Source organism: Rana temporaria, chromosome 10 (assembly GCF_905171775.1).
Source record: "Rana temporaria chromosome 10, aRanTem1.1, whole genome shotgun sequence".
Lineage (NCBI taxonomy): Eukaryota > Metazoa > Chordata > Amphibia > Anura > Ranidae > Rana > Rana temporaria.
In genome coordinates this window covers 89265864-89290572 of record NC_053498.1, presented here as the reverse complement: position 1 = coordinate 89290572, position 24709 = coordinate 89265864, and the positions used below count along the sequence as shown (strand labels likewise).

General features: G+C 45.0%; 1 protein-coding gene across 2 annotated transcripts in view; it reads left to right on the top strand.

Moving 5' to 3' along the window:
* TMEM143 (transmembrane protein 143) overlaps positions 1-24709 on the top strand; it is a 49973-nt gene that overhangs the window by 1161 nt on the left and 24103 nt on the right. For both annotated transcript variants that reach the window (XM_040325678.1, XM_040325677.1), the window contains exons 2-3: positions 3006-3226; positions 23417-23524. In XM_040325678.1, coding sequence (XP_040181612.1) covers positions 3026-3226; positions 23417-23524 — 309 coding nt within the window. In that variant the 5' untranslated portion in view covers positions 3006-3025. The remainder of the gene's footprint in view (positions 1-3005; positions 3227-23416; positions 23525-24709) is intronic.

The following is a 24709-nucleotide window of genomic DNA, read 5'->3' as shown; positions in this document are numbered from 1 at the left end:
ACAGCCGCTGTTCTGTCAAAACAGTCAACTTGTCAAAATTGCGTCACTTGCGGTTACTCTCCAAGAGATGGGCTCAAGCGTGTTCGAAATCACATGCCTGATCCCCCCCCCCCCCCACCTGGAAGCCGACACTCCACACGGCTAATCACAGGCAGTGAGACGTTTCCCGTTTCATAGCTGCACGGTCAGGAAATGTCTTACTGCCTGTGATTGGCAGTGTCGGCTTCCTGGTGGGATCGGGCACGTGGGATTTCAAATGCATCTCTACTTTCCAGCAGCAGTAATTGCAGATTTCGATGACCTGGCTGTTTTCACAGAACACCGGCAGCGTATACACTACGGCATAGGTGTGCGCAGCCTATTGCAGTAGGGTGTGCACCCCAAATCTCAAACGCACACTTCCAATCGCTCACTGTGAACCAGGGCTAAAGGCTCTTTCTCACGGGCGGACCGTATGTCCGCTTTTTCATCCATCCGTGTACGGATGAAAAAGGGACAGACATTGGTCCCTATGAGATCACGGGTGTCAGCGAATGAACATCCGCTGACACCCGATCTCGCCCGGTGCCACAATCCTCCGATTCTGCAGACGGAGGAAAACACTATTTTTCCTTCCGTCTGCGGATCGGATTGGGTGAACACGGACAGACGGTCCGTGTTCATCCGATTCCCCCCCCATAGAGGAGAGCGGATCATCACTGATCCGCCTCGTGTGAGGGAGCCCTAAGTCTGAGAGAGCCGGAATTCTTACTGGTTGGTAGGTGATCAAATACTTATGCAATAAAATGCATATTAATTATTTAAAAATCATACAATGTGAGTTTCTGGATTTATGTTTTAGATTCCGTCTCCCGCAGTTGAAGAGTGCCTATGATAAAAATTACAGACCTCTACATGCTTTGCAAGTAGGAAAACCTACAAAATCGGCAGTGTATCAAATACCCCCCCCCCCCCCGCCCACTGTGTGTGTGTGTGTATATATATGTGTGTGTGTGTGTGTGTGTGTGTATGTATGTGATATATATATATATATATATATATATATATATATTAGGGCTGTGACTGATTAAAATTTTTGTGTTCGATTAATCGTTTTTTTTTTTTTATCGATTAATCGACTAATTTCGATTAATTAACGCACATACAGATACAACTACTTTTAGCTGATCTCCTTGCATTGCAACTCTGCATTAGCCACTGGTAAATGTGGTGGGGGCAGTATGGGGGCAGATGTGTACATTACAGCATCTGCCTCCATGCTGTAATATACACATCTGCCCCCATGCTTTAATATACACATCTGCCTCCCATACTGCAAGAATATACACATCTGCCCCCATGTGTACATTACAGCATGGGGGCAGATGTGTACATTACAGCATGGGGGCAGATGTGTACATTACAGCATGGGGGCAGATGTGTACATTACAGCATGGAGGCAGATGTGTACATTACAGCATGGGGGCAGATGTGTACATTACAGCATCTGCCTCCATGCTTTAATATACACATCTGCCTCCCATACTGCAAGAATATACACATCTGCCCCCATGTGTACATTACAGCATGGGGGCAGATGTGTACATTACAGCATGGGGGCAGATGTGTACATTACAGCATCTGCCCCCATGCTTTAATATACACATCTGTCCCCATACTCCAGGAATATATACATCTGCCCCATAATGTTACCACACACAGATGGTTGTCCTTTCTTACCTGACTATCAGGCAGGCAGACCCATCTGCAGCGTAGCCGATGGACACACGTGCGCAAGGGAAGAAGATACAAGCAGGTGATGATGACGTCAGCGCGCCGCGGCTCCGGAGCTAGGCCGAAGCCGCGGCCTTTCCTATGGGCGAGACCGCGGAGCTCACTCCGCGGATCGTCATCGATCAAAATAATTTTAATCGACCAATTAATCGTTAATTTCCGCAGCCCTAATATATATATAATATCTATAGCAGGACTGCAATATTACGACAAACTATCTGACACTAATGCTGCGTACACACAATCAGACATTCCGACATCAAAACCGTGGATTTTTTTCCGACGGATTGTTCGTTCAAACTTGTCTTGCATATACACGGTTAGAAATTCCGAACGTCAAGAATGCGGTGACGTACTACACTACGATGAGCCGAGAAAAATTAAAGCGGATGTGCGGCCAAAAAAAAATATTAAAAGCCAGCAGCTACAAATACTGCAGCTGCTGACTTTTAATATTAGGACACTAATCGCTTGTCCCTCTGCTGCCCCCCCGCCATCCACTGTGAGGGAACCAGGAAGTGAAGCGCTCCGGCTTCGCTGCCTGGTTCCCTACGGCGCATGCGCGAGTCGCGCTGCTCCCGCTGGGAGCCGAGTGTAGAGGAGCACGGAGCGCCCGTTCAGGTCCGCCTGTCAGTTTTTTTTGCGGACCTGAACGGGCGCTCCGTGTGAAAGAGCCCTAAGGTACAAGTCAGATTTCTGGCATCCCCTGCAACAAAAATGTAATTTTTGGTGAGATATTTCCAATAGGAACACATCTGAAGGGATGCAGGCCCAGCAGATTTCCTCATTACAGCTCTGCAGCTGCCACAGCTGATTGATAATTATGAAACCCCTCCCATTAGACTCAATCATCATAGAGGAACAAACAGGGATTTCTTCAGAATAACAAAAGGTAGGAATCTGCAACACAGGTTGTTCTAATCCTTGCAGTGTCCATAGATCACCCAGAGGGGAATGTTTTTTTCTCAACAAAAGTGGAGTTACGCTTCAAGGGAAAAACAAGGTTTGTATGCACTAGCTAGTGGCAGTAACAACTCTGGCCTATCATTTACATATACCATTTTTATTGGTGCTATTCAAAGTTTACTGTTTAAAACAAACACAAGAACCTTCCATATATCTTACTGGCACTATTTGTGCATTATAGATTTTCCTTACAGGCTCCTGGATTTGATCCATTCTTCTGTGTATACTTTGTTTATATTTATGTTGGTGTTTTCTCTCTTTCCTAGGGACATTGCTGGCCTTCAACATGTTGCACACATCCTTGGGGGCTCTCCGCACCGGGATTGGTATAGGCCATTCATTAACCCGCAATATGGGCTCACTTACCGCTAAAATGGCCGAATATAGAAAAATGTGGAAACCCAGTAAGCCCAAAGATTGGAATGTACAATATCAGGAAAGATATATTCCTTTTTCTAGGTGTGAACTAGTGGACTATTTGGCTCAGGTGAGTGGGAAGTTAGTTATTTGTAATCCAATACAGTTTGATTGATATGGCTTTCATTCTCTAAATGTGTAATGTTTTATCATTTTTAAAAGTGACCCTAAGGAAAACAAATAAATACATAGATGTAATAGTGCTTGTGTCAATGGCATCGGATGAGGTGGCATCTAAAATCGCTTGGAATTCATTGACGGGTGCATTTAACCTGCAGTTGAGCTCCTTATGACCTGCTTCCTTTCTCATCTCTGTAAAGGGGGATACAAAACCCATGATGTAAACAAAAGCCTGTTGACACAGTCCCATTCATATATAGAAGCTGTTTTACAAACCATAAGATTTATCAATTTCAGCAGTCTTGTGATCCAGCCAGGAAAAGCACAGCCAAGTATGGACCTCCATTATCTTGGCACAGTTTGGTTAACCACTTCCCGCCCGGCCTATAGCCGATTTACGTCCGGGAAGTGGTTTTGAAATCCTGACTGGACGTCCTGCAGGATTTCATGCCGCGCGCGATCGGTGATGCGGGGTGTCAGTCTGACACCCTGCATCTCCGATCTCGGTAAAGAGCCTCCGGCGGAGACTCTTTACCACGTGATCAGCCGTGTCCAACCACGGCTGATCACGATGTAAACAGGAAGAGCCGTTGATGGCTCTTCCTCACTCGCGTCTGACAGACGCGAGTAGAGGAGAGCCGATCGGCGGCTCTCCTGACAGGGGGGGTTCGCGCTGATTGTTTATCAGCGCAGCCCCCCCTCGGATCGCCACACTGGACCACCAGGGAAGCCCACCCTGGACCACCAGGGAAGGGCAAACAAAAAAAGGGAAAAAAAAAAAGTCTGAAAAAAAAAACATAAAAATAAAAAAAAGATGCCAATCAGTGCCCACAAATGGGCACTGACTGGCAACATGGGTAAATCAGTGCCACCCCACAGTGCCCATCCATGCCCAGTGCCCACCTATCAGTGCCCATCAGTGCCGCCTATGTGTGCCCATCAGTGCCGCCTATGTGTGCCCATCAGTGCCGCATACCAGCGCCGCCAATCAGTGCCACCTCATCTGTGTCCGTCAGTACTACCTCATCGATGTCCATCAGTGCCATCTCATCGGTGCCCATCAGTGCCGCCATATCAGTGCCCGTAATTGAAAGAGAAAACTTACTTATTTACAAAAAAATTAACAGAAAAAAATAAAAACTTTATTTTTTTTTTCAAAATTTCCACTCTTTTTTTAGTTGTTGCGCAAAAAAAATAATCGCAGAGGTGATAAAATACCACCAAAAAAAAGCTCTATTTGTGGGGAAAAAAGGACGCCAATTTTGGTTGGGTACAGTGTAGCATGACCGCGCAATTGCCATTCAAAGTGCGACAGTGCTGAAAGCTGAAAATTGGCTTGGGCGGGAAGGTGCGTAAGTGCCTGGTATGGAAGTGGTTTTAAAGCAAGATTTTAAAAAAATCCCCCATTAGCGCGCACACACACACACACACACACACACACACACACACACACACACACACACACACACACACACACACACACACACACACACACACACACACACACACCTCTAAACAGTTATTACATGTGTGAAATTTCTTACTGTTTAAGTGATATGACTGATTTAATTCTTAGGAAGTCAGCTCTGTGAATAAAAAGATGCATCATCTTCTCTGGCAGGGAGGATCTCTTAGAACAGTAATTGCATCATATGTAGAGGTAGACCGATATGGGTTTTTCTCTGGCCGTTGCCGACATTTAGAAATCTGGGCGGCCGATGGGCGATATATGATGCCGATTTTTGCGGCCGATATTTTAGGCCGATTTTTAGTTTTTTATTGGTGGCACTGGCTCGTGGCACTGGATGGCACTAATTGGCACTGGAAGGAAGATGGAACTAGCAGAAGGCACTTATTGGCACTGGCAGGTTGCACTGGATGGCACTGAAAGATGGTACTAGCAGGTGGCACTGATTGGCAGATGGCACTGGCAGGTGGCACTGGTTGGCAATGGCAGGTGGCAATAGTTAGCAATGGTTGGCATTGGCAGGTGGCACTTATGGCTTTAGTTGGCACTGGTAGGTGGCACTGGATCGCACTGGCAGGTGGCACTGGATGGAAGGTGGCACTTACTGGCACTGGATGGTGCCACTGGTATTGGCACTGGCAGGTGGCATTGGCGGATGGCACTGGATGGAAGGTGGCACTAATTGGCACTGGATGGTGGCACTGGTATTCACACTGGCAGGTAGCATTGGCGGATGGCACTGGATGGAAGGTGGCACTAATTGGCACTGAATGGTGGCACTGGCAGGTGGCATTGGCGGATGGCACTGGATGGAAGGTGGCACTAATTGGCACTGGATGGTGGTATTGGCACTGGCAGGTGGCATTGGCGGATGGCACTGGATGGAAGGTGGCACTAATTGGCACTGGCAGGTGGCATTGGCGGATGGCACTGGATGGAAGGTGGCACTAATTGGCACTGGTATTGGCATTGGCAGGTGGCATTGGCAGATGGCACTGGATGGAAGGTGGCACTGGTATTGTTACTGGCAGGTGGCACTGGTGCAAGAAAATTGTGTCACCCCCCCCCCCCCCTCAGTACAGACCCCCTCTCCCTCCAATATAGACACCAGAGCGGTGTGTGTCCCACGAGCGCGGGCCCCTCCTCCCCTGTGGGCGTAAACAGAGGAAGGACGCCGCGCTGGGTGTACCAAGATGGCCGCGGCTCCGGAGCTAGGCCGAAGCCGCGGTCTTTCCTGATGCTGTGACTGCGGCGGCAATCCGCGAATCCGCGGATTGCCGCCGCGGTCACAGCATCAGGAAAGGCCGCGGCTCCGACCTAGCTCCGGAGCCGTGGCATCGCTAGCGGGAATTGTAAAATATCGGCCCGATTTGGATGAAAATCGGCCGATGCCGATTTCTCAAAAACGGCCAAATATCGGCCGAAATATCGGCCGATATATCGGCCTGCCGATATATCAGTCATCCTCTAATCATATGCTCTTCTCTCTAACTGTAATCAGCCTACATTTCCAATCCTTGGGATGGGAGTGAATGTAGGAGGTACATTAGGCTTGTACATTTAAATGTGAACTCGCCCACTTCAACACAAATCACACCCCTCATTGTGCAGTCAGCAAGCCGTACATAATACACAGTATGATAGGTTCCAGCTAGTGGTGCAACGGATCGTCATTGATCCATACCTAAGATATTGATCCAAACCGCACACACATGATCCGCGGATTGATTTCTGAAAAAAAAGGTTGTGCACATGTTCAGTCCACACACAGCGTGGTCATGCCGAGCGGAGGAGTAACGGAGGAGCTTGAACGCCCGGCGTCATCTAAATCTCCTGTATGGGAGCATTTTGGCTTCCCTGTCAAATATAATGATGAAGGAAAGAGGTTAGTGGATAAAACCGTGACGGTGTGTAGGCACTGTGGCACAAGAAAGCCATATGACAGTGGAAAAACATCAAGCATGGGCACGCATTTGAAGCAGTGGCGGCCCGTCCATAGGGATGCACGGGCGTCGCCCCCCCCCCCCCCCTCCCACAGTCACAAAAAAATAAATAATAATTAAAAAAAAAAAAACGGGCCCTTTAAGAACTTTTATTCGGCTAAAATGTCATTTTGACATTTTAGCCGCAGTTCTGGCGGCCGTCTATAGAGGGCGCCTCAGCGCCACCCCCTCTCGCAAATAACACACATTCGTGCATAAATGCACAAATGTATGTTATTGTTGGTTGCCAGCGCTGCCTGGTCTATTCAGATAACCGGATGCGGGACGCCGGTTACCCGAATAGCGGCAGCTGGTTGGCTGAGGGGAACTGCCTATCAAAGCCAGCGGCTCTGATAGGCTTTTCTCCGGCTCTCAGCTGTCTATACTCTGAGCGCAGGCAATCTGCGCTCATTGTATAAGACAAACGGCCGTTTCAGCCAATCAGGTTCCCGGATTCTGGTTATCAGGAACCTGATTGTTTGAAGCTTCACCACAGCGGCAGAAGACATCGAGGGAGCACATGGAATCCTCAGGTAAGTGCTTTTTACAGGGAAAGGGGCACAGTGACATCATGGGGCACAGTGGTGACAAAGGGCACAGAGGTGACAATTGGCACAGTGGCATCATGGGGCACAGTGGTGAGTGACAATGGGCACAGTGGCATCATGGGGCACAGTGGTGAGTGACAATGGGCACAGTGGCATTATGGGGCACAGTGGTGAGTGACAATGGGCACAGTGGCATCATGGGGCACAGTGGTGAATGACAATGGGCACAGTGGCATCATGGGGCACAGTGGTGACAATTAAAGGGCACAGTGGTGACAATTGGCACAGTGGCAACAGTTGAGGGGCACAGTGGCTGCGTTTGATGGCATGGCACAGTGGTGACAATTGATGGCACAGTGACTGCGTTTGATGGTATGGCACAGTGGTGACAATTGATGGCACAGTGGCTGCGTTTGATGGCATGGCACAGTGGTGACAATTGATGGCACAGTTGCTGTGTTGCATGGCACAGTGGTGACAATTGATGGCACAGTGGCTGCGTTTGATGGCATGGCACAGTGGTGACAATTGATGGCACAGTGGCTGCGTTTGATGGCATGGCACAGTGGTGACAATTGATGGCACAGTTGCTGTGTTTGATGGCATGGCACAGTGGTGACAATTGATGGCACAGTTGCTGTGTTTGATGGCATGGCACAGTGGTGACAATTGATGGCACAGTGGCTGCGTTTGATGGCATGGCACAGTGATGACAATTGATGGCACAGTGGCTGCGTTTGATGGCATGGCACAGTGGTGACAATTGATGGCACAGTGGCTGCGTTTGATGGCATGGCACAGTGGTGACAATTGATGGCACAGTGGCTGCGTTTGATGGCATGGCACAGTGGTGACAATTGATGGCACAGTGGCTGTGTTTGATGGCATGGCACAGTGGTGACAATTGATGGCACAGTGGCTGCATTTGGTGACATGGCACAGTGGCTGCGTTTGATGGCACATTGGCTGCATGTGATGGGCACAGTGAGGCTGCAATTTTTTTTTTTTTCGTTTGCGCCCCCCCAAAAATTTTGAGCACCAGCCGCCACTGATTTGAAGCGACATCACCCCGGTGTTTCACTGACGGGAGTGAAAATGAAAGCGAAAACGAAAGCTGCTCAACAACCGCTTATCACTGCAGCATTTAAGCAGCCCCTTGTTGCACAATCAGAACGGGCTAAAGCCATCATAAATGCCATCGGTGTGTTTATAGGTGCAGACATGAGGCCATATTCGTTTGTGCAAAACGAGGGCTTTAACCACTTCCAGACCTTAGAGGTGTTTTTCGGATTTGGGGTTTGCAAGACTAAAACAGTTTTTTCTGCTAGAAAATTACTTAAAACCCCCAAACATTATATATATTTTTTTTCTAACACCCTAGAGAATAAAATAGTGGTCATTCCAATACTTTTTGTCACACCGTATTTGCGCAGCGGTCTTACAAGCGCACTTTTTTTGGAAAAAATTCACTTTTTTGAATTAAAAAATAAGACAACAATAAATTTGGCCCAATTTTTTTATATATTGTGAAAGATAATGTTACGCCGAGTAAAATGATACCCAACATGTCACGCTTAAAAATTGCGCCCGCTCGTGGCATGGCGTCAAACTTTTACCCTTAAAAATCTCGATAGGCGATGTTTAAAAAATTCTAGAGATTGCATTTTTTGAGCTACAGAGTAGGCCTAGGGCTAGAATTATTGCGCTCGCTCTAACGATTGTGGCGATACCTCACTTGTGTGATTTGAACACCGTTTTCATATGCGGGCGCTACTCGCGTATGCGTTCGCTTCTGCGAGCTCGTCGGGACGGGGCGCTTTAAAAAAATTTTTTTTTTGTTTTCTTATTTATTTTTATTTATTTTATTACTTTTTACACTGAAAAAAAAAATAAAATAAAAATTGATCTCTTTTATTCCTATTATAAGGAATGTAAACATCCCTTGTAATAGAAAAAAGCATGACAGGTCCTCTTAAATATGAGATCTGGGGTCAAAAAGACCTCAGATCTCATATTTAGACTAAAATGCAAAAAAAAAAATTTGAAACTGTCATTTTTTCAAATGACAAAAAAAAAAATTGTCTCTTTAAGAGGCTGGGCGGGACTGACGTTTTGACGCCACTTCCGCCCAGCAGAGCTATGGGGACGGGCGAAGGAGATTTTTCCTTCAGTCTCGTCCCCGCTCAGCTGCCGAATGGTCCCGATCGCCTCCGCCGCTACCGACGGCTCTGGTAAGCCGCGGAGGGCGCGGGAGGGGGCCCTCTCCCGCCACCGATAACGGCGATCTCGCGGCGAATCCGCCGCGGAGACCGCCGTTATCGTGTAGCGGACCGCGCACACTAAAGATCGATACCTCGGTTGTGGCAGCAGCTGCTGCCGTTACCGAGATATCAATCTTTAAAAAGAGGACGTACGTCGTCGTGCGCAGGTCTGGAAGTGGTTAAACACATGCTGAAAGTGCTTGAGCCACGTTACGATATGTATATATTTTTTTTTTCTAAACCGAAAAATTATCCGATCCGTGACTCTGATCCGAGAAACGATCCGAACCGTAAGTTTTTTTGATTCGTTGCACCCCTAGTTTACAGCCTTATGAATACAAAGCATTTTATTATAATTGCACACCAGTGCAATGTGTCAGGGACCACCAGTGCCGAATGTCAGGGACCAACACCAGTGCTTGCTATGGGGGCACCTGAGCCAAACTGCAGCTCCCTGTGTCCACTGCCCCTGCCCCTGCCCCCTCTCTCTCCTAATTAGCTCACTAATTTTGATTGACAGTAGCAGTCGCCAATGGCACCACACTGCCGTCTCAGCCAATCGGAAGGGGAGTTCCGTGCAGCATCACTGGATAGAGATGGGGCTCGGGTAAGTATTAGGGGGCTGCTGCACACCAAAGGCTTTTTATCTTGATTCATAGCATGCATTAAGATTTAAAAAAAACTTCTGCCTTTACAACCACATCAACAGAAAATAGCTATCTTTGGCCTTGTCCCTTTCACAGTAGAGAGGCTAATTCTGCAGACTTTTATTTATTTTTTATTTTTTTCAGGCTTCTGATTTTTGATGGCCATGATGGCTGTTCTCTGGCCTGTTTATAAATTGGTTAAATGCTCGAAAACTGATGTCTCCACAGCGAACTCAATTTAGCAAATTTGAGAGCACAGAAGCTTAAAGCGGAGTTCCACCTAAAAAAAAATATTAAAATATTAAAAGTATATTGCAGCTGCTGACTTTTAATAAATGGACACTTGTCTGTCCAGGGTGCCCGCAATGTTGGCAGCCAAAGCCGATCAATCGCTCGGCTCTCAGGTGCCTTGCAGTCTCGCTTCCCTACTGCGCTTGTGAGAGTCGCACTGCGCGTCCTTATTGATCTTCTGGGCCCTGTGTGTTTCCCAGAAGACAGTGGGGGAGCACAGTGTAGGTCACCGCAATCACTGCGGTGATCTATGCCAGGAAGTGGGAGCAAATATCTGCCCCCCCCCCCCCTTTGAAAGGTGCCAAATGTGTCACCAGAAGGGGGAGGATTCCAAAAAGTGGAAGTTCCATTTCTGGGTAGAACTCCACTTTATTATACAGTGCCTTAAAGTATTCATTTCCCTTGACATTTTCCACATTTTGTTACAACCAAAAATGGAAATGGATTTTATGTGATGGACTAATACAAAGTGGCACATAATTGTGAAGTGGAAGGAAAATGATAAATGTTTTTCAAAATAAATATCTAAGAAGTGTGGCGTGCTTTTGTATTCAGCCCCCCGGAGTCAATACTTTGTAGAACCGCCTTTCACTGCAATTACAGCTGCAAGTCTTTTTGGGGATGTCTCTACCAGCTTTGCGCATCTAGAGTGACATTTTCTTTGAAAAATAGCTCAATCCCTGTCAGATTAGATGGAGTCTGTGAACAGCAATATCAAGTCATGCCTCAGATTCTCAATTAGAATGACCCAGTGAAAGTCCAGATCTAAATCTAACACATGAATATGCTTTGAAGTAAACTATTCCATTGTAACTCTGGCTGTATGTTTAGGGTCGTTGTCCTGCTGGAAGGTGAACCTAAGGCCCCATACTCACGACCAAACATGTCTGCTGAAACTGGCCCGCAGGCCAGTTTCAGCAGACATGTTTGGTCGTGTGTGGGCACGAGCGGGCCGAATTCCAGCAAACATTTGCCCGCCGGGCCTTTTCCCAGCAGACAAATATTCCTGGACTTGTTTTAAAACAGCCCGCTGGAATTCAGCCCGCTCGGACATGTACGGTCGTCAGTACAGACCTACCGTACATGTCCAGGCGCCCGCCGTCTCTCGCATGCGTCGAATGACTTCGACGCATGCGTGGAAGCATTTTAAAGGCGGGCCGCCCACGTCGCCGCGTCATTGTCGCGGCGACACCGCGTCATCGACGCGGCGACACCGCGGACACGCCCCGCGTATTGTTTACGCGCGGACTTCTGTACGATGGTGTGTACAACCATCGTACAGAAGCCCTCTGGCAGACATGTATGGTGAAAACGGTCCGACGGACCGCTTTCACCATACATGTTTGTCCGTGTGTACCCGGCCTAACAGGTTTTCTTCTAAGATTGTCCTGTATTTGGCTCCATCCATCTTCCTATCAACTCTGACCAGCTTCCCTGTCCCTGCTGAAGAAAAGCATCCGCAAAACATGATGCTGCCACCACCATATTTCACGGTGGGGAAGGTGTGTTCAGGGTCATGTGCAGTGTTGTTTTTCCTCCACACACAGCGTTTTTCTTATAGGCCAAAAAGTTCAATTTTGGTTCCATCTGACCAGAGCACCTTCTTCCACATGTTTGCTGTGTTCCCCACATGTCTTCTCGCAAACTGCAAATTGGACTTCTTATGGCATTCCTTCAACATTTGCTTTCTTCTTGCCACTCTTCCATAGGGGCCAGTTTTGTGGAGTGCATGACTAATAGTTGTCCTGTGGACAGATTCTCCCACCTGACCTGTCTGGTGTGTTCCTTAGCCTTCGTGATGTTGTTCGTTCACTAAGGTTCTCTAACAAACCTCTGAGGAACAGGAACAGCTTTATTCATACTGAGATTAAATTACACACAGGTGGACTCTATTTACCGTATTTTTCGCCCTATAAGACGCTCCGGCATATAAGACGCACCCAATTTTAAAGGAGGAAAATCTAGAAAAAAAGATTCTGAACCAAATACTGTAGTAAAATATTTGCCCCCACTCGTCATCACCATCACACCACCCCCACATTAGTAATAGCCAGTAACATTGCCCCCACATTAGTAATAGCCAGTAACATTGCCCCCACATTAGTAATAGCCAGTAACATTGCCCCCACATTAGTAATAGCAGCCAGTAACAGTGCCCCCACATAGTAATAATAGCCAGTAACAGTGCCCCCACATAGTAAAAATAGCCAGTAACATTGCCCCCACATTAGTAATAGCAGCCAGTAACATTGCCCCCACATTAGTAATAGCAGCCAGTAACATTGCCCCCACATTAGTAATAGCAGCCAGTAACATTGCCCCCACATTAGTAATAGCAGCCAGTAACATTGCTCCCACATTAGTAATAGCAGCCAGTAACATTGCCCCCACATTAGTAATAGCAGCCAGTAACATTGCCCCCACATTAGTAATAGCAGCCAGTAACATTGCCCCCACATAGTAATTATAGCCAGTAACAATACCCCTACAACTCACTGTTGTTGCAGATGCATGGCAAGATCGCGGCGCGCGCTCTGCTAGGAATAAACAGATCCACGAGCAGAGCAGTGATGACGTCAGCGTGTGCCGGGTGTACTAAGATGGCCGACCACTCCGGAGCTAGGCCAAAGCCGCGGTCTTTCCTAAGGTCGCGGCGGCGGTGCGTTCCGCGGAACGCGGTTCGGTCAGGCGAAACCGTGTATTCGCCGTGTAAGACGCACCAACTTTCCCCCCCCCCAGTTTTGGGGAAGAAAAAGTGCGTCTTATACGGCGAAAAATACGGTACTAATTATGTGACTTCTGAAGGCAATTGGTTCCACTAGATTTTAGTTAGGGGTATCAGAAATCAGAATAAAGGGGGCTGAATACAAATGTACGCCGCACTTTTCAGATATCTATTAGAAAAACTTTTGAAAACCATTTATCATTTTCCTTCCACTTCACAATTATGTGCTACTTTTGTGTTGGTCTATCACATAAAATCCCAATAAGATACATTTACGTTTTTGGTTATAACATGACAGAATGTGGAAAATACAATTGCATTGTATCACTGAACTGATAGTTTAGAGTAGCTCTTACTAATTTTGTTGCTCTGTAGCAAGTACTTGGTGTTGAGTTATTCACTTTACGGTCAACACTGAGGACAAGGGGGCACTCTTTACATCTAGAGGAAAAGAGATTTCACCTCCAAATACGGAAAGGTTTTTTCACAGTAAGAGCTGTGAAAATGTGGAACAGACTCCCTCCAGAGGTGGTTCTGGCCAGCTCAGTAGATTGCTTTAAGAAAGGCCTGGATTCTTTCCTAAATGTACATAAAATAACTGAGTACTAAGATTTGTAGGTAAAGTTGATCCAGGGTAAATCCGATTGCCTCTCGGGGGATCAGAAGGGAATTTTTTCCCCTGCTGTAGCAAATTGGATCTCATGTTCTGCTGGGGTTTTTTGCCTTCCTCTGGATCAACTGTGGGTATGGAGTTGGGTGTATGGGATTGTATTGTGTTTTTTATTTTGTTTGTTTATTTTTTTGCGGTTGAACTGGATGGACTTGTGTCTTTTTTCAACCTGACTAACTATGTAACTAACTATGTAACTATGTAAGACAAATAGGAATTAGATTATTTGCTTAGTGCTATCATAGATAAAATGAAGATTATATCGATCTAGCAGGAGCACTGTAAGTGAAAGTGAAACTGCAGCAGAGAAACTACTCTGGTTTCTCTTCAGAACGAATAAATCTTTCGCCTTTTAGCAGAGAAAGATCATGTCTCCTCCCCTGCCAGACAGGATTGCACTTTGTGGCCGTGCTGTGTAAATCTCGGGACTGCATGGGCAGAAATTGAAATGTCTTTGACAGGTAAAACCATGTTTTTTTTTTTCCACAAACAAAACCGCGTTTTTTAGATGTTTGACTGAAGTTCAGCTTTAAATGGGAAGTACAGACACTTCCCCTGTTCAAAACCATCCTTTTGTTATAGAAGTGCACTGTATGCTTTTTCTACTCCCAAGCAAATTGTATTTCTAGTTCTATAGAACACAGATACTCGGGTCTGGAAAGAAATCCATTAATGAACAGTGACCTTTCTATTTTTCGGAGTAGCCAGTTCCTTTTTGCACTTTCTCTCCGGAAAAACCCTCCGAGATGAAACCATAAACTATGGCCAGGAGCACTTGTCATATTTTTCTGATTTACCTTTTGATCAGCCAAGCTTGGTGAGAAGCATTACCGCTAAACTCATTAATTAATAGGAATCTCCTGCCTTAGAGCGCTTCTTCCCCAACGTGCAGGTTAAAGGCCAGATAGAGTTGGTTGTGTGGAATCCCTCGGGTCCATTTATTTATCTATATTAATTCCCAGAGATAGCCGTGTGTCCATCCACACATTGTTAATGATGAGAAGACTCAAGATGGATTGTTTACAAAATTCTTCTTTTTAGATCTCTTCACAGCTGTGTCTTTGTATCCATCCGGTGTCTTTAGTCAGTTCATTGCAAATTAATAGGAGGTCATTGCTAAAATATTATATGGAATTTAAAGTTTTATTTTATTGGTTTCAAGTTCCCTTTCTGCTGTTCTAAGAAATAGTTGGTGAGTAGAGAAAGATGCAGGTTGCTACTGCTAGTGGTTTAAGCCCCATAAACACTATTAGATTTTCTGCAGATTTTTGTCTTCAGATTTACCAAAACCATATAATATGAGGTCAAACCTTGAGAGTTTCAATTTGTACGCAGTGAGGCCGGCCCTTGCACTACATGGTTTTGATAAATCTGAAGCCAAAAAATCAGAAAATCTAATAGTGTGTATGGGGTTTCATTTACAAGCTAAAATGTGATTTCTTGTTTTCTTCAGCTGACGGTGAAATCAATGCTTCTTGCACAGTCTTAGGCCCCTTTCACACTGGGGCGGGAGACGCGGTGGTGGTATAGCGCCGCTAAAAATAGCGGCACTATACGTCGGAATTGTCGTGGGATTCGGCCGATAGCGGTGCGGTATTAACCCCCGCTAGCGGTTGATAAAGGGTTAATACCACCCACGTGGGTCCCGGAGCATGATGGGACTGTGACGCCTCAAGAGGCCTATATAAATCGGTGCGAGCCGCGCACCCGGCATTACAGCGGGAAGAAGCCTTGCGTCAAAATCGGAAGAAAAGAAGAAAGCAGAAAACGGCAAAGAAGAGCGGGCTGCACCGCTGCTAGTAATAGAGCTAAAAAGAAGATGGCGACGGCCAGTCCCGAAGAAGGCACCGGAGAGCGAGTGGGAGAAGAATCGGGGAGCGCCGAGATGACAGCGCAGAGCGGAGAAGATGGACGAAGACCCCCCGGAGCTGACTAATAAATTATTTTAAAACCCTGTGTGGTGTGTTTTTCTTACACTTTTCCTCCAGGTGAATGGGTACAATGTACCCCATATTCATTCACCTAGGGTGGGGGGCCGGTAAAGGGGGCTCCCAGATTCCGATAAGCCCCCCGCCCGCAGACCCTGCAACCAACGGCCAGGGTTGTCGGGAAGAGGCCCTGTCCTTATCAACATGGGGACAGGGTACTTTGGGGTGGGGGGGGCCTGCAGGGCGCCCCCCTGCCCCAGAGCACCCAACCCCCCGATGTTGAGGGCATGTGGCCTGGTACGGGGGGGGGCGCGCTCGCTCGTCCTCCCTCTTTTCTGACCGGCCGGGCGGCGCGCTTGGATACGGGTCTGGTATGGAATGTGGGGGGACCCCCACGCCGTTTTTTTCGGCGTAGGGGGTTCTCCTTACAATCCATACCAGACCAATTTGGCGTGGAGTTCCCCCTCATGATTCATACCAAACGCCGCGGCTAGAATTGGCGGGAATCCAAGTCGGATCCCCGTCGCTTCTGTGACGGCTTGTTCCCATCGCGGCAAGCTGACTCCCGCGACGGGGCTTGTAGGTGGTCAATCTCGCCGAGAAAGGGAGCGAGATTGACACAATATCGCGGTCACCTACAGTATACCCCTCTCCGTGCTGCAGCTGTCCCCCGCCTACTCTAAGCACAAGAACTGAGCGATTGCAAAGCTGCTGATCGCTCAGTTCTCGATCAACCTGGAGCAGAGAGCGGTGACTGTCGATCCCCAGCTGGAGAGGGTACAAGAGCAGCTGGCTCAGGCTCTCAGTGGCATGCTATGAAGCTGAGTCAGCTGCTGATCATGGATCTGGGTGGATCCTGACATTATTGTTGGGAATCTTGCAGAGTCTGGAGCGGCACTGTGTTGTCAGCCTACAGCTCGCTGTCAGCTATTGTGGGTAATAAGAGAGCAGATGTGCACTCCTGTGACCCAGAAGAGAAGTATGGCTAAAAAAGAATTGGTCATAGTTCTCTTTTAAACAAACTTAAAGCTAAACTAAAATAGTATAAGTACAATTTAGCAGCAGGTAGCAGATGGCCTAAGAATTATTAAAATGAACCTATTTCTTGTAGGAGATATGTGAACCAGCAACTTCCTGAAAAAAGATGTTGCATACTTACCTTTGTGGTGGGCAGTGAGCCCATTGTTTGCTTTCTAACAGAGCTACTATAGGTATCCCTTCTCTCTGCCAGTTGTCAAGTGTGTTCCCTTCTGTGCACTTTGGTTACCCCAACTGGCAGCTATGCCACTTCAGGACACAATAGTGATATAGCAGCTGGTGGTTGAAACCACAGCACAAAGGGGAGAAACACACTATGACATGCACAGAGGTGCTGGAGAGCGGCGGGGCATGCAGATTTGCTAGATGCCAAAGAATGGAGTCCCTGTCTGCAAAAAGGATAACTATTCAACATTATTCCCAGCCAGTAAGCTCTGCACCACGAGTTCGCTGTGACCAATTACAATTCATTATAGATAAGAACACTGGCTGCCGTTTGCAGCGCACTCTTTCCTGATTACAGCAGTACAAATGTCTGATCACAACCAATACCATTCCTGATTTATACAAATGTCTGATCACAACCAGTACCCTTGCTGATTACAGCCAATACAAATGTCTGTTTACAGCCAAAATAAATATCTGATTACAGCCAATACCATTCCTGATTATACAAATGTCTGATCACAACCAATACCATTCCTGATTACAGCAGTACAAATGTCTGATCACAACCAATGCCATTCCTGATTACAGCCAGTACAAATGTCTGATTACAGCCAATACCATTCCTGATTACAGCAGAACAAATATCTGATCACAGCCAATGCCATTCCTGATTACAGCCAGTACAAATGTCTTATCACAACCAATGCCATTTCTGATTATACAAATGTCTGATCACAACCAGTACCATTCCTGATTACAGCCAGAACACATGTCTGATCACAGCCAATACCATCCCTGATTACAGCCAGAACACATGTCTGATCACAAAATTAAAAAGTCAAATTAAATAAGATTATTTTATTTTATTTTTTTAAAGCGCCCCGCCAAGCTCTTGCGCAGAAGTGAACGAATACTTACAAGTCATGCCCGCATATGAAAACGGTGTTCAAACTACAGATGTGATGTATTGCCACGATTGTTGGAGCGAGAGCCATAATTCTAGCCCTATAATTATTTCTAATTCTAGCACTCGCTTTCACTTGATTGGAGACATCTGGTGGTGGTGTATGGACATTTTATATTCAACAATCTATTTTTAGCACTTTACTTATGTTGGTTTGCACACTTACTATGTGCTTCTCTTTTTTTCTTATGATTTATTTATATTTATATATCTTTTTACATATATTTCTTTTGTACATCCAGAGTGCACAGGTTGAAGGTTTTGCATAAATCTTGTTTTTTTACGTTCCTTTCACACGGAGCGGATCCGTATTGATCCGCCCCGTGTGTGTCTGTCTGCTCAGTGGGGATCATCCCTAAATCCCAGCTGAGCTGTCGGCGGACAAGGCGGTCCCCGCACACTGTGCAGAGACTGCCCTGTCTTTCCTCCGCTCTCCCCTATGGGGAATCGGATGAATACGGACCGTGTGTTCGTATTCATCCGATCCGTTCCGCCAGACGGAAGAAAAATAGGGTTTTCTTCCGTCTGAAAAAGCGGATCTTTGCGGAGGCGGATCTTTACGGACGTTAGCGGATGCTCATCCGCTAACGTCCACAATCCCATAGGGATGCATTGTGAGTCTGTAAACGGACTTGTAAAAAACGGACCGTTCGTCCGCCCGTGTGAAAGGGCCCTAACTAATTCAAGACCATGTTGCATAAATTAATACACCCCAATTAAAGCTTTAGGAGTAAAGCTAAATTTTGGACAACAAAATCCTAATTAACAAGAATTCAACTACAGGTGAGTGTATATATTCAATAAACAGGTGTCCAGCAGCCATTTGAGCAAATGCACCACATGGAAGAGAAATGTCACAAGGCCTGAGAGAAAATGTATTTGATTTCTTTACACAAGAAAGGTGAAGGCTTCAAGATTAGCAAAGCTTTTATGAGTCAGAATACTGTAGCAAACATGATCCAAAAATGTAGCAAAGATTGAACTGCAACCATCTCACAGAGATGTCCAGGCTGTCCACCGAAGTTAACACCTCGACAGGAGCGTCTTCTGATGAGAAGGGTTGAAGAAAATCGCCATGCATGTTCACTGCAGTTAGCTAAAGAAGTAGAAAGCTAAATTGGGGTGATTGTTTCCCGTGACACAATATAGTGTACACTACAGAGGAATGGCATGCATGGGTGTTGTCCACAAAGGAAGCCTTTCCTAAAGCCCATGCACAAAAAAGTCTGCCTAGAATTTTCCGGGGGCCCATGCTGAAAAAAGAAGACTACTGGGGCTCTGTATTCTGGAGTGATGAGACCAAGATAAATGTTTTTGGAACTGATGGCTTCAACAAAGGTGAGGAGCACAAAGAAAAATGCATGTGTCAGGGATCTGCATTTAATTGATGGTATCATGCATTCACAGATGTATTGCTCTTTATTGAAAGAGAAGCTGCTACGATCACTCCTTGCCCTTGGTCGTCGTGCACTTTTTTTCTACATGACAATGATCCAAACTGCACATCTAAGGCCACTGTTGCATTCCAGAAGAACAGTGAAAGTGATTCAGTGGCCAAGTACTGTATGTCTCCTGATCTGGACCCAATCGAACATCTATGAGGAATTCTGAAGAGACAAGTTGAGAATCGCTCTCCATCCAGAATCCAGGCTCTAAAAGAGGTCGTTGTTGAAGAATGGAAAAAGGTTTATGTTGCAATGTCACCAGCTTGTCCATTCCATGCCTAAAAGACTTTATGCCGTCCTTAAAAATCATGGCAGTCATACAAAATACTAGATGTAGTGGTTTTTGTTGTGGGTGTATTCATGTTTTGCATCAACTAATTTGAGTAAAATTGAAGATTTTGTAATCTAAGTTTTATATTATGAACCTTATTTTCATGTAATGAGCTAAATAAATGTTCTATGAAGCTCAGTTTTGTAAAAATTTAGGAAATTGTTCTTGTGTTCATTGAGATATCGATTAAAATCTTACTTTTCAAAAGGGTGTACCCATTATTCTGAGCATTGTAAATAAAGCCATTTCCTCAGAACTATCAATCCGATTCAAACCATCATGGCAGCAGGTGTATATGATTGGTGAGATTATGGAATTAATCCATTGTTTGTTTTTTTAGATCTTTGTTTAATAATGTTTTTCTCCACTACAATCACATTGTGAAACACACATTAAAAAAAATAATTCCTAAATACATACAACAATAAACATAATACAGTCTATACAACAAAAAATAACTACAAGAAATGAAAAAAAAAAAAAACCCTAATGTATAAATTTGCTCTCCCTTTCCTCCACCCCTCCCCTCCATGAGCCCCCCACACCAATCTTTCCTTCCTTGAGATATCATTTCTTAACTACTCTGTAACTAGTAAATAGTATGTTAACCCTTATGCTTCTATCTGATCCCAAAATAAATGGTGTCAAACCTGGTAGCGTCAGCCATGGTTCCCACATTTCCCTGAACTTATTTGCTAAACCCCCTTTCTTATACACCCACCATTCTTATACAATGCATCATTTACCTGGATCTGCCATTCCTCAAATATAGGACTCCTAGGGTATATCCATTTCATTGCTATCAATTTTCATGCTATATATAGCATCCTATTAATGGGTATCCTAATTACTGGGGTGTATATTTCTTTATCTAATTGGCTTAATAAGCATATTCTTGGAGATACCTGTATCCGACTGAGTTTGATACGCCTGATTGATGGTTTCTACCACATTCTGCCAATACCTGAACAGTTTAGGGCAGTTCCTAAGCATATGCATTAGGTCAGCAGATACGCTTGAACATCTTGTGCATTCCAACATATCCCGCCTCCTCTTTGGTATAATTTAGCTGGTGTCCTATAAGCTCTATTAATTTATATATAATTGGGTTAGGCATTGTTGTGGAGATACTGATACAGACTGTACATGTTCCAGTATACACTGCCATGTTTCATTTGTAATTTTTCCAAGGTCTTTTTCTCATCCCCTTATGGCTAAACAACTATTCACTATCTGTGATTGCTCAGTCAGGCGGCCATAAAGAGTGGAAATTGGACCCCTCTTAACCTGTATCTTTGCAAGAACATCCATAAGTGGCATATATTGTATCATGGCTTTTTTATCTTTAAATTGATTCTGTAATGCATAGCGTAGTTGTAAAAAGTGTGAGAAGGCAGTGTGTATTTTTTCTGCAAATCTTTTTAATATATTATCTGTATAAAGCTGTGCAATATATGTTATCCCCCTTTCTCTCCATACTCCAAACCCTTTAAATTTACCTATTTCCTCCTAATTTTTATTACCCCATAAAGGGGAATAGACTGATATATAACTATATTGCATAATATGTCTCATTTCCTGCCAGACTTTATGTATGAGCCCCCGGGTAGGACCCTGTGATGCACAAAGTAAGTTACCTGATTCTAATTGAGCTAACAAATGATATTGTGAGGCTCTACTCAGGAGTATGGATTGGGCAGGATCTGTCCAATCTATCTCCCCATACTGCAACTTGTTGGAGTTGTGCTGCTAAAAGATGCATTCTAGCATTTGGAACAGCTAGACTCCCCTTGCCTTTAGAGAGTTGTAGTGTATTCAGTTTAATTCTAGCATTTTGCCCTTTCCATAACAATGTATGAAACAGGGAATCAATTTTTTTTTTAAACCATTTAAGTGGTATACAGATCGGTGAATTGTGTTACACATAAAGTAACTGTGGGGCCCAAAACATTTTTATTAAATTTGCACGCCCTACCACCGATAAAGTTAATTTGGTCCATACTCTACTCTTCATCTTAAATGTATCCAGTATAGGGACTAAGTTATAGTTTATATATTCCCTTATATTACAAGAAACCTGTATACCTAGGTATTTAAAGGATGTAACAACCTGTATTTTATAATCTGTCTGTGCTAAAGCAACTGTTTCATCAACCGAGAGTAATACTGATTTTTCCTAATTTTTAACAAAACTAGAGAAACTGCCGAAGGTCTCAATCAGCTTTATCGTCAATGTTAAGGATTGATCTGTATCTCCCAAGAATAGTAAAGCATCATCTGTGTATAGGGAGATTTTTATCCACTCTTCTTCCTCTTTCAAATCCCCTTAGGCCCCTTTCAGACGTCCGCTCCGCCTGTCCGTTATTACAAGTCCGTTAACGGACTTGTAATACATCCCTATGGGATCGCGTCCGTTAGCAGATGGAGCATCCGCTAACGTCCGCGTCCGTCGAGATCCGGTTTTCGGACGGAAGAAAGCCCTATTTTTCTTCCGTCCGGCGGAACGGAACGGATGCAGACGAACAGACGGTCCGTCTGCATCCAGTTCCCCATAGGGCAGAGTGGAGCTGAGACAGGGCGGTCTCTGCACTGTGTGCGGGGACCGCCCTATCCGCCGACAGCTCAGTGGGGATCCCCGCTGAGCCGACGGAGACACACGGAGCGCACCCAGAAACGGTCCGCTCCGTGTGAAAGAGCCCTAACAGTAGTTGTCCGATTGCTATTGCCAGTGGTTATATAGCCAGTGCGAACAACAACAGTGACAATGGGCACAGTTGTTCTAGTACCTTTTTAGACAAAGAAAAATGCTCTGATAATGAGCCGTTTATCTGTAAAGCATGCTCATGGAGCCGAGTACAATAATTTAATCCACTTTACAAATCCTCTCGCCAGCCCAAATTTTTCAAGTGCCTCCCATAGATATATCCACTTGACGCAGCCAAATGCTTTGTCTGCATCTAGGGATAATATAGCTCTTTTCCCTAAATTATCTGATGGTACCTGTAAATGAAGAAATCCATTGTTAGTACTGACCCTCTGATATACAAGACTCCTAGATCGCTGATGAAAATACACTTGCTAGCACCACAAGTTGACTGTCCTAAACAAGCAGTTACTGTTCAAAAATGCTGCTCTTTTTGAGTACACCACAAGGTGACTCCTCGGTACAGAGCCATCACAAGTGTCTACATCTTAAGAATGCTGCTTTAATAGAATACCCCACAAGGTGACTATCTTAAACACAAAGCCATCACAAGTGGCTACATCGCAAGAATTTTGCTATTATAGAACACAGTGCTTTAGCTCAGTAGGTGATTATAGAACACCGTTGCAGAAAACCTTTGCTTTGTTCATTCAGAGCAAAGCAGCTGGCTCGCCCCCCTTTAGCATCACATAGTCCTCTTTCTTTCACTCTCCTGCCAAGAATGAGGAAAATTACAGCATTACCACAAATCCAATGAAACTGAATATTTTTATTTTGCTTTACTTTTTTATGTAGTCAAAACAGGGCTTGTACAAGGTTTTATCTTATTTCTCTCAGACCTTCTTTTTTACATATATAGTTTTATTTGTATTGATATTTTGTTTTATCTTGTATATCATATTTATATTTGTATTTTTTTATGTTGAGTTATTTTTTATACTTACTAGGATGCACTTTAATACTTTTTCAGGAATTCCACTCCTCTAGTGAGTTTGAGAAGCATACGTTCCTTTCCTTTGTCAAGCAGTTAGAAGGGACTCTCCTCCAGCCTTACCATGCAGTCCTGGAGGAGCTTCAGGTGAATGTTCTCTCTTTCGTTTGTTGCTAAAAGTTTGAAAAACATATTTACAGGGAAGTTTGTTCAAATTCTACCAATTTTTTCCCTAAGCTCCCTTTAGACTTTCACAGATTCTGGCAATCCCTGTCTTTACTTACAGTATATGGCGTTTTGCAACAGGTCGCTTTGCCACTTTTATGTTAGAAGTCTTTATATCTGACATTAAAGTGACACGGCAAAGGTTTTGGACATGCACTCCTCAGATTACCCCTATACTCTACCCCTCTCCGTGAGACCTCAGTTTTTTTGATAGTGCCCTGTAGGTGATGGGCCTCTTCTCCCTATGGACAAGTCTATGCTTAACTAGTTCTCATTTACTTTGAATTATTCAATCAACTCTTCGCCAACTTCTACTATGAATACAGAAGCAGTGCTTGTGGATCAATGCAACCTCAGTAAAACTTTGGTAACTATACCTGGGCACGGTGTGTAATGTTGCTGTGGTCATTAGATCCTGCTTGGGCGCCCACCTCAGCACTTGGTGCAATGCATGTAATTTAGATGCAGGGTGCTATACAGGTCCAGAGCAATGGTCCATTCCTGTGGTTTCCAGACCCTGAAGACCCCCCACTGTGATGACCAACATTTGGTGCCATACAGGGACCAGTAAAATGAAAAGGTAAGACAGGTTTATCCTCTTCTATGATTGTTACTGTGGTCTTATAGCAAGTATGGGCCAGATCCACAGCCAGCGGGCTTAACTTAAATGTTCCTATTTAAGTTACACTGCCGCAAAATTTCTACCTAAGTGCCCGATCCACAAAGCACTTACCTAGAAATTTGCAGCTGTGTAACTTAAATCCGTCCGGCGAAAGGCGTGCCCAATCTAATGGGGCGAGTCCCATTTAAATTAGGCGCGCTCCCACAGGGATACGCCTGCGTATCAGTAGATACGCCTGCGTATCCCCTTTGTGGATCTGGCCCTATGAGACTAAATATCTCCACTACTTGTAGTACGCTTAATAGTGTCTGGGAATTGTGTTCAACTTAATCACGTATTGAGTGTTTAAACTTTCACACTTGGTAGTAAAATTTTCACTATTCAGAGTTTAGTCTCAAGTTAGTCTTTGGTGGATGGCTAAGTGGTACATCATGTTGGATATGCAACAGCTTTTACTGTGCACTTAAAACTATAGATGGTGATGT